Source organism: Hetaerina americana, unplaced genomic scaffold (assembly GCF_022747635.1).
Source record: "Hetaerina americana unplaced genomic scaffold, ioHetAmer1.1.p SCAF_10, whole genome shotgun sequence".
In the NCBI taxonomy this organism is placed as follows: Eukaryota; Metazoa; Arthropoda; class Insecta; order Odonata; family Calopterygidae; genus Hetaerina; species Hetaerina americana.
In genome coordinates, this window is record NW_027286070.1 from 67,405,768 (window position 1) to 67,417,536 (window position 11,769).

Sequence of the window (11,769 nt, forward strand, 5' to 3'; positions counted from 1 at the left end):
GAAATAACAGTATTAGTGTCATCAGCATACAGAATAGAAAGAATACCAGTTATACTGACAGATTATCAGGGATATCATTAATGTAGAGAATAAACAGGATAGGATGAGAAAACCATCCTCTCTCTTCTCCCATCACTGTCCAACTACTTCTCCCTTGGTTTTCTCATTCATCCAAATTATCTTTTACATTCCTCTCCATGTCCACATCTCAAAAGCCTCAAATTTATGCCTCTCATTTTGCTTCAATGTCTAACGTTTTACACCTTGCAATACCATTCTTCATATCAAAGTTTCCCTGCCCACACAAAATGATGCTCCACATATGAGGTTTTACTAATACTTTTAAATATTCCAAGAGTGATGTCGGCGCTTTTTGAAGATAAATTGCTTAAGATCCTACCTCCTCTTTCGAAAAGGGTATTCATACAAACAATTTTAGGAGTTTGCTTTAGTATTAGTACTTTTAGTTAGATATGTTATCACTGAGTTTATCAAACAGTATCTTAATATTCTGTAAGCTACCATAAGTTTTTTTTCATTTTTAACAGGTCATAGGGTGTTGTCATTGAAATGAAGGAAACATTAAATATGAAGAGAGTGCTCTTCTCATTACTGTACTGAAGAAGTGAGTATAAAATCACTCAAATGTGAACCAATAGTCTCTCACTGTGCCTCTGATTCATTATCCCATTGAAATCTCCAGCTGACTTCTTAGGTCAAGGTGAATGCTTCTCTTTTCACAGTGGTAAAATTTAGCCAATAAAACAATATATTTCATTCACCATTAACTGAAAAACTGCTGCAAAATAAAGTATGAAAACTGGAATGCAGTTGAACCAACTGTAAGCATTAATCTTTGATCCTTTAAATGCCTCTGCTTTTGGACTGGAAGTTCAGAATATTGAAACGCAATTACATTTCTAAAACTTGGTGATTACCAAAATAATGTATCACTTGATGGCATTTCTACTTGTCCTCTTTTTTACTCATCACCCTCACTCCACATCAACACTTGGCTCTACATAAGAAACCAATATCAGCAATCAATACATCTTCAATTTTAACTCTCTGAAGTTGTTTTGGAAACCGTGTTAAGGGGAAATAATTTCTCAAAAAAATATTCTATGTGCTTTAAATTTAATATGTACAGCTTTGGCATTTTATGTAAAAATTTCATTAGTTTTGTGAAGCACCCAGAACATACATAAAACCAGCACAAAAAAATTACTAAGGGTACAAATGGTTAAATATCATTTCTAAATCAATTAGGCAATTAGTACTGGAATGCAAATACCTATTACATGTAATATTGGTGATCATCGGTGAAATGATGACTTTTATGTGATTTCAAATATAAGTTTGGAAAAATCATTTGTTAAGACCTGGAAACAATGGAATTTAAAATAACAAAATTAAATGTCAATACTGATATGAGTAATGGGTTTGCGAGGTTAATGAATTAGGGTCCATAAAATATTATATCTTACACATTGAGATTTCAATTTTTTGGATGTATCCATTCAGTTGCAATTGGATTCTTTAATTCTTCAATTGAATCCATTTATTTAGACCCCAGGTTATCTCCTCATTTTAAGCAAATGACAACATTATCAGTAGTGTAGGATTGAAATTTAGGAGAGCAAAGACAAATGAGGCTTCCTCAGAAATCATAACCTTACCTTTCATTACCCTTCATATTTTAAGTATGTCATATATTTCTCAAAGAACATTTAGCTAAGTTTAAAAAGAGTAAATTGTTGTGAAGTTGAAATTTTTCGAGAGCACTAAAAAACTAGGGAGAGCATGACTTTAGTTTAGGGGACGCTATCTTAGGCACCTATGTTATGTTGACTATTATAAGATTAAACAAAAACCCAACTCTAGTTCATCTGCTCTATTTTAGGTAACAGCTAAGCGACTATTTTCGCCATCAAAATTATTCTAGAAGAATAACATAAAGGCTCAAATTGCTCATTCTCTGGGTACGTTCCTCAGTGGATTGGCTTTTCTAATCATAATTTAAATTCATCGAAACCATTTGAATCAAACTGCTACTTTGCAATAACATATATATTTGTGATTAACTAAAATAATTCATGGACAAATTTTGCTTAAAATCACCTCATGCGACGAAAACTTTTCATTTCCCGCCTTTTGAAGTAGTTCCATCTTTTGGAGTTCTAGCGCCGAGTCTTGTGTAATTGAATAACGAAATAAAGAGCTATTTCAAGTTTGTAGTTTCCCTCGTCGGGATTGTGTTGTGGTTCATTTTTGTGTAAGGAGAGGGAGCTTAACCTCCATTTTAGAGTATTTATGTAGTACCCGAATTTATTTCTATCGGAATAGCAACTCAGAAGTAATTTTTTGACGAAACCTCGTCCTTGATGAGCAGCGAACTTGATGTGGGGCACAGATAACAATTCAAACCGAATCATGGACTTCCTCGTACTGCGTTGATGATTTTCTTTGACCTTCTTTGTCTCTAGTAGATGTGCAGTTTTTCAAACTGATAGATCATGCGTTTTAGTGGTCGAGAATTAGCTCAGGCTTGGGAGAAAACGCCCACCTTGGAAGGAAGGCTAAACTACCGTCCACCAGGAGGAAATTTTGGTCAATCGGGTTAGTTGAACATTTTTCCAGTGAAACACAATGTGTTTGCTGCCATTTGATTAATTTTTTATTGTATTATTCATATAGGATTTACTTGTTTCAGGTTATAAGGAACGTTGGTTTCGCTTACGGTGTAATCTACTGTTTTATTTTAGAATAAGCGAGACCGGTAAAGTAGAATCCGAGGTAATAAAATAGTGAATATTTTTATTTATTCATTGACGTTTTGCAGGAGATTTGCTTTCTTGGTTGAAACTTCTTGCAGTGGAAGTCAAATTAAATTTTAATCCGTGGACATTAACGATTCTCTTGGCTGGGTTAAATATATTTCATGTTGATCTAATGAAATTAAATGTCTCTTTATGAAATTGGGAAGAGATGATGATTTTTGTTCTGCTTTCATTCCTTCACTAGCAGTTCACATAGGAATCGGATAATTGATCTCTGAGGAATGGTGTAACCATGAAATATAAACATAAATCATGAAAATGATAATTTCTTACTATAATTCTTATTTAATGGATTAATGTTTATTTGTATCCTTTATTTTTAGCCCTCGGGACTCTTTGTTTTAGAAAACTCGAGCATCCAGCTTGAGCAAAGTTCTTCCATACCATTTGTATTTTCAATCATATTCAAAGATGAGCCCAATAAGAAGCACCTTTTTTCTGGAAGATCAGACTCAAACATCCAGGGCTGGGTGGACGCCCTCAAACAATGCTCGTAAGTGGGGGTACATGACAAAAAATACTTGTCGGTGAGGTATTAATGTAGTTCATGTGATTACCAGTGTGGTTTTGTAATTTCAGTCGACAATTTCATCAACACTGTTCATAGAACTCATTTTTTCATGAATGACTTTCATTTGTGTACATTTGTGTAACTAGTAATTGTATCGAAAAAAAGCAGTGTATGGCATGGTGCCTCAATGTAATTATTGAGCATGGGTGTAATGGGTTTCCATTATCTCCTCCAGAATGTCTTTGGTACTGCTAGTACATTGCTGAATTAATAACATTGGATTTACAACTTAACTATTGCATTCTTTTACATATTTATTTTAATGTAATCTCTCTTTCAGCTACGAGTACCTGCGCTCTCAAATGAAAGTTCTGCGAAAGAAGGTCACGGTCAAGACTGGCAAAGTATTATTCATATTAATAAATTTTCACTTTTTAATATTTATATAAAATTAATCTTTCACCATCACTGTTTAGTTGGTCAAAAGTATCGCCTTGTAGATTTTTTAATGCATTTATATTTATGGTGACAACAACTTAAGGTTGCCATATACGTTCATTGGACATTTAAACGACAAATTTATCAGAGACTAGTAACATTTATGATTTCAAATATTGATTTCCTTAACCTGAAAGTGCCATCAGATTCAACGTAATTAAACCATGAACTTAGAAAGTGTGTGATTCTGGTTAGTTCTGGCACAACAAATTAATATGCCAATTTTGAAAACTTCATAATCTAAAGTGAATGCATGCTCATTTGTGATATTAATTTAATGATGGAGTCATAATTTTTTGCTGTTAGTTGAATTACTTGAGTCATAACGGTAAAGAAAAATGCTTTTTGCCACCACAGCTTTAATAGCTGTGATCATGAAATAATATCGCCATAGGCAAAATGAATGCTTCATGAAAAATATTTAAACTAAACTCAAATAGAAAGATTTAATGGGAACTAAATTGAATACCAAATACTTCAACAAACTTAATAAAGCAGTGATCATTTATACTGTGCATTGCACATTACAGCACCATAATGAATGCTAATTTCACTTGAATAAACTCTCAGTACTATGTATAAAGGTGATGAAGTTTGTTGTTGTTTTTGATTCTTCGTAGGACCCCCTTCTAATGTACCCTCACAATGAAGGTGTCACCAGAGACATTGATTTATTGCCACTGGAGAAGGCAGAGGGTTCTCCTAGACCAGCAAGGGCTGCTCCACCATTGTCCACTCCCCATTTGCCCAGCAAAGGACCGCAGGGAATATCTTTCCAGAGCCATCTTGCTCCAGTGCCTCCTCCCCGGAGCTCCTCGCCAAAATCAGCCCCTCGGGCTGCCCCAGTCATTCCTTCTCAGCCAATAGAACCAGTGAAAGCATCAGTACAATCAGCTCCAATAAGATCTGCACCAAAAGAGCCAGTGAACATGCTCAAGCCTGTTCTTGCCCCAGTAATACAACCAGTAAAGTTACCACCACCGATGAAATCCACACCTAAAGCACCATCAAGGCCAGCTCCGCATGTACCGTCCTCCGAAATGAATCTTATTGACCTCTGAGATTGCAATGTAAGATATCCTACCTTAATTGGCTATTCTTATTTTTTTAAACTTTTTTAGCCAGTGACCAAAAATGCCTCTTCAAATTCTATTTATATGTGTAATGCAGAATGAAAGGCATTGATTAATCCTTATTTTTTTAATGAAGGAAATTCTTGAGAATATAGTCATGTTTGTAAAGAGATGTATGTTTTATGGTATGCATAATTTTTTCAAGGGTTTATTTTTGTGTTGTGGAATTGCATTTATTTTACTTAAATTGGAATGATTACAATTGTGGAAAAATAGAAATCATTGTCAAAAATATTTTCAAACTGAGCAATCCACAGATATTTTTGGGCATTAGATGTGTAATAAGACATTTAGAGGTATTGTCTTTTTTATATCAATCACTTCTGGTACTTAATAATTAATCACTTTTAGTAATGAGAAGTGGCTCATGTACAGCTGTTCCTATGTAATGCAGATGAAGACTAAATCACTTTAGGGTGTGAAATCCTCTCACAATTCCTCCTATGACTTCCCATAACTCAAAGAGTTTGTTACAGTGTATATAATATTTTTCTGTGTTTCACTGACTTCTTTGGTTTTGATTTTATGATGGACCTTATATTTTTTAAGTGTTATCTTTTCCACAATCATTAGAATATTAAAAAGTGCAGTTTAAAGTAAAATGAAAAAGGACCAAATAGTTCTCTATTTATTTAATTTTATCGGATCATGAATACATTTGCTCAGTTCCAAGTAAATTAAAAATGTATGTACAAAAAATGTAGCGCCATTTAAAAAATGGCCTCATTTTTAAGGAGCATCTATCCATAATATGTATTAGCTTCACACCTGATGCTCAAAAGTGTTGCTACGTCTCATTGACAAAACTGTTCAAATTTACTCTAAGTTTACTAGTGTAAGAGTACACTAGTGCATCAGACCATAAGAATAATACAGCACTAATGTACTCTCTATTATGTAAGAGTTACTTAGTTTGTTAATGAGACTAAGGTGTATTATATGTATATACATATATTTATTTTTAAACTGTTATTTATTAAATTGTTACCTAAGGTAGAATATATGAATTGGTATGGGCGATTCTTTCATGATCATTTGGTGAAGTATGTCCACATGTTCGATTTCTAAGTCAATAGCTGTATTTGAATCATGAAACTGTGATTATAATTTTTCATCAGATAATTATTGCTAAGTTTTACAGTGCAGTCTTGCTATGAGATTGGAGATGAAAAATAAGGTGGTAGGTTCTCAAAAAGTATTTTAATATAAATATTCTTATGAACAAATGTATGAAAATGCCTAGCTCTCAATTTTTGGAATGTTGGATAGTAATCATTTACAAGTAATTTCATTGATAGGAAGTAGGATTCACAGTTCTCACTTTCTTTTGAATGCAGGCAAACTATGATATTAAGTGTTGGGTAAATTTATCCAGTTATAAAAACAAGCAAAGTGCTGTTTCTCAGCGATGAGAAATAATTCAAAGCGATATGTGGAGTAGCTAAGGCTCTTGTATTATGGAATACACTGTGTGCTAGGTTGCCTTGACCTCCTTTGCTTGGCCATCTACGTTCACCAAATGATATCTTTTGCCTTGCTTGTACCAGAGAATGAGCGTGCTCAATTGCCAAGATATTGGTGAATTGTGAAGGCACAAAGAACTCTGAACAATTTAAAAGTGATGGATGGATGAGTATTTTTAATGATTGACCATTTAATACCCAGGCCTTCTTTGCTGTTTTAAGGTTTACAAATTGCTTTGCACCAGGGAACATGGTTACTCTATTTTTTGTGGATAAATGTTCTTTGTATTCTGGTCAAAGTTGGTGTTTCATATGTGTTGTAGAAAATAAAATTTGATGTATCAATTTCATTTGTTTATTTACATTTAAATTATTTGTTTTTATGCTCATCATTATTTATTTGTGGTTAAGGTTTAAATTTTGAAGTACCTTTAATTTTTTGTTAAAATCGTTTATAAATGCATAACTGTCAAAAGGGCATATTAATTATATATGTACATGAATGATTTTGTAGAAATATCGATATGTGTAATCTGAATCGAACCAAACTGCATTTTTGAGCGTCAAGTTTGGAGGGATATTAGAGAATGATGGAGCTCACTTGATAATAAACCAAACGTGACTAATCAAGTGTGACAATTACTCACCCAGATTATGGGGGCTATTTCCTTTTACTGCATAGCAAGAGGGTTCCCAGCGTTCTGGTGCTCAAGAGATTTGACAACAGAGTTTCAGCTGAAGATGGCCAGTGTGATCACCTGGGTTTTAACCTGGAGTACTTTGGTTTGTGGGTAAATTCTCGATCAACTGGGTAATGTACTATGGTATAGCCTACAACCCCTGAATTTGAGGCGAGTCTGGGATAAATCTTACATCAGTATTTCTGTATGATTGCAGATGCTTTCACATCCTCAGTATCCAAGATAATAAGCAATACTACATCTACATAGTACCCCGCAAGCTGCCGCAAGGGCGTGTGGTGGGGGGTGTTAGGTCACAAACTGTAAAAAGGAAAAATACCACATGCAAAAAAAACAACATGGAAAACTACACCCACAGCAGCGCACACCCTCAAGCAAAAATCCCTTCATCAATACTCATGCAAACACATATACCGCAAAACAACTAAAAACTGCACCCCATGATGCAGCACGAAAGCTATTCTACAACACGGAAGCCAGGACACAACAAGCAAGAAATTGAAACATCACTACCACATGAAAATGCACCACAAAACCTTCTACCCCCTAAAGAGTCTGTAAAAGGCAGGGAATGCGACCCAACGTTGCAGGTAGCAGGAATTTCCCCCCGCGGAACTTCAAACAAAAACTTTCTAGTTTCAAAGATAAGTATGAATTATTAATGAGTTATTGATGTTTCCACCTGTGTGGAGGCAAGATGTGATTGTGGCATTGCAGAGATAGTGAAATATTATACCTATATCCATTATTAATACCACAGGAGTAATGGTTAAATATATCCCATACTTCATCTAGTCCTATATAATATTATTTTATGTAAATACAAATGAAGTTTAGTTAATGTTGTCAACTTAAATATGTTGGCTGAGGTGTCCTAGTTCATATTTAAGAAATAATTGGAGTCATTGCATCCAGAATGTGTTTAGGTAATGTGTTAGCCTAACTCGATATACTAAGAACAATCAACCCAGTAAGGATGAGATTTTTGTAAACATTGAAGCAATTTAGTCAACATACTGGTTTCTACACTGAAAATATCCGCACCAAACAAGCTTGTCAAGGAACTACGAAATGGGGATCAGTGCCAAACTGGATGTTAGCATGGGTGTTGACTCGATTAGATGTGGGGATGGTGGGTCCTCCCCAGTTTCCATCGTGAACGCTTGGCCACCAATAACTCTTGTACAATCTCGTTTTCTGTTATATGATTTTTCTCCTCATTACTTTCCATCACTGCTCATATAACCAAAGTTATTAACCCCAGAGGTTGGTTCGATAGAAGGTAGAGCTCACTCAATACCGAGCCCTAAATGGCTTGTGGGATTCACAAATCAGGGCATAGAAAGCCACATCCTTGCTGTTTTTATCTTGCAGTCTGTGGTTTCTTAGGAAGATCTGGTACTTGAAAAATCACTCCGCTAATGTGGAGCTGAGGGTACCAAGAGACATCTCTGGTAATTGAACCCGGTCTGTAGACCTGTGCTCTATCAACTAGACTACCATGCCCTATAATGCTCATATAATATTACTTTATATCCTCAATATAGCCGATCTAAACTTTATTTAATACCTAATATTTTGTGACTATATTAATGAAAATTAACTCATCATAGGAATGGAACTGTCTTCATCAAATGTAAGCTCTTTTGATCGTTTTTAATATTTTGGAGAAAAGCCTCAAATGTTCAAAAAGAACTTCATTTTCGATGGGTGGACATCATTTTCAATCTTATTGTCTGGTTCATTTTTGCAATTAGAAAAGTATGAATATCCCTAAATGTTCTCCCAGTGCTGAACTTGAGTCATGATTCTGGTGGAAGGGAATTTCATGCAGTTAATCTATTGACCATTAGTCTCAAGACATCCAAAGCAATCACACCCAGCCAGGATGCTCAAAGCAAGACATATCAATTGTGTTGAACTGACAATGTACTTTTCCACTTTTTCTCAATTCATCTTTGGGCTTTCTATCATTCTGCTGATTCCTTCATTTCTGGTCTTTAGTGAAATATTGTACCTTGAAGTGTGTCCAATTCAATTCTATATGAAGCTTCTCCAGCTTACTGGGAAATATAAAAAAAGATTAATCAAACCTGAAATTGATGTAGTAGGGAATGGTAGAGTCACCTCAGGCTTAGCTCTGACTACATGCAAATTTCGCACCATAAAGGGGATGGGCAGTTTCTTTCCCTGTGCAACCTCTAGTTTGCCAGGCAGATCTGTCACCAGAAAAAATGATGCGTGGGTGGGGTTGAGGGGGTCATCAGGATTTTATCCAGTCCCTCCTTTCTGGAGTATTCTGTTCCTGAAAGGATATGCTTTATAAAAAAGGAAGTTATGTTGCTGCACCCTGTATATATTCAAACGTGACAACCATATGGTAAGCATTTACTCATTCACATGGAAATAGATAAAGGGATCGGAGCACACATAAAAGATGAACGCAAGAGAGGTGGCGAAGGAGGAACTGAGCAGATCACAAGGGCAAAAATATATCTTTGACAGGCAATTGAACCATGGATCTTTCGAGTTGCCACTGGTGGCAGCGTTTTAGTCCCTCGACACAACTTGCTTCTCATTTCCTTTTACTGTTCACAGAAACCTTTACAGCTGTATGGATACTTTCTCTATCTCTCCTTAATGGCTTGACGTTGGTATGTATACTTCAGCCCTAGTACTTTGCCCGCATGTTCTCTCCCCTTAACTCTATCATGAGAATCTTTTTCTTGTATTACCAGCTTGCCATACCGCCATGCATCAAATGCCGCAATCTACCATTTGTGGCATTTGACTATTCTTGCCTTTTTCCTTCTTCCACTTGATGTTACCCCCACCCGCAGCCTTCTGAACATTCTTATGTATTTCCAAACTATCCATGTGCCCTTAACTCCCAACGTCCCATATCCTACGTTTGGCCACCAAGACCACCGATGTCCCCCTTCAAACCGATCGATAGCCGGAGAGGGCACCATTTTACCTCCGGAATATTTTACCTGGAGGAATGCCTTCACGTTATGTTTTAATGCAATGCAAGACTGCATCTTATGAGGAGGAAATCCATGTGGTTTCTTCCACTTGAGCTATCAAATATATATACAAAGATACATGTATGTATGCATAGGTGTATATTTTGTCTCAGCACTGTTGCCAGTTGGTCCACCATGCTGATTTTAATGCATTTAAGTTAGAAAAATACAGAGGAGAGATTTAATGGAGGTAGTGTAGGCTCCCTCTTTTAAACACTTCTCAAGTATTCAAGAGAGGGAGCAAAGAATGTAAACAAAAGCAAAAAATGCAACCGAAAAGCACCTCACTCTGATTACACCTATCACTGTACCACAACCTTGCCATGTCCATCCTGGGTGATCTAGCATTTGGCATTGGAATAAATGCAGCCTTTTAGCCGCTGGAAGCATCACAAAAAGGTGAGAGATATTCAGCTGTGCTGAGCAGGCAGAAAATAGTGGTCCAGTCCTGTCCTGCTAGTTTGTTGGTTATTCAACTTCTTTTCTTACTGATCAGGAAACCATCCCTTTATCAACCCGCACCACATGATGTGTACCTCGGTCACAGTGATTTGTAGTTCAATATCCTGGCGAGAGAGACGTATTGGTGTTGTTGAAGATTATGAGGTTCAAAGTAGGTACATTCATGACTTATTTATGGAGCGTGGTCAATTCTCATAGAGTTACGTGATGACTCTGCAAAGGTTTTTCCATTTTCTTCAAACCTAGAGATATTTTGTAACTGCCCATTGGATGAAATATATTTTGTTTGCATTAAAAATTACCTTGCTCTGTTTAACATAGCTTTTTCAGTTTCCACATGATTGCTTATATTGGTTGGTTTGTGGCAAGAGTTGTCAGTGAGTTTCAAAAATAATTCCCCATATGCATGAATGGATCCTTACATTAACTTGTGAATTGTTCATATCCTAGCATGGTCAGTAAATTTTGGCAAACACATTGGAGTTAATCGTTAGTTTTGATAGGAGTGGTGGGGTTAAGGTGAGATAGGAGTTAAGCCTTGGGTATGATTTTACTTGGGGTTCAGCCACCAGAGCACTAGCTAAATTACTACACACGTGGTCTGTGCAATAAATGGGTGAACTGGTGCAATCTGGTGGCCATGACGCAGACTATAGCCCTGCCGTCCACTAGCGGCGCTAATTGCCTGAGACCAAATGAGCCATCTGTGCCTGACGGATCGTTGGGCTGTGCATATGGTGCCGGTTAAGTTAGTTTCTGTTGCCCATTTTTTTTTATTGCTTGTCAAAAATGGATTTGACGAAATCACGGAGCAATGAATCAACATCAAGGTTTTTGGTGAAATGCGGTAAAGGTTATCAAGAAATTACTGAAATGTTGACAGCCATTTATGGTGATAATTCTCAGAAGAAAACATCCATTTTGTAGTAGATTAAGCATTTTAAAGATGGCCGACAAGACGCCCTGGATGATGGAGGGCCAGGGCAACTTTCAACCCCCCATGTTGATAACAACATTGATCGTGTGCAGTCCCTTGTCCTTACTGATTGTTTAAAAACTCCAAATGATAGCTGATGAACTGAATTAAGGAAAATCAACATTGCACACTATTTTAAACAAATATTTGGGTTTAAAA

At 36.1% G+C, this 11,769-nt stretch overlaps 1 protein-coding gene across 1 annotated transcript; it reads left to right on the plus strand.

Moving 5' to 3' along the window:
- The first annotated feature begins 2,220 nt into the window (after positions 1-2,220).
- LOC139700197 (pleckstrin homology domain-containing family J member 1-like) lies at positions 2,221-7,075 on the plus strand. The gene is made up of 5 exons (XM_071598786.1): positions 2,221-2,619; positions 2,714-2,796; positions 3,164-3,333; positions 3,692-3,755; positions 4,470-7,075. The coding sequence occupies exons 1-5, from the start codon at positions 2,517-2,519 to the stop codon at positions 4,908-4,910; spliced, it is 861 nt and encodes a 286-aa protein (XP_071454887.1). The 5' UTR covers positions 2,221-2,516; the 3' UTR covers positions 4,911-7,075.
- Positions 7,076-11,769: the final 4,694 nt, after the last annotated feature.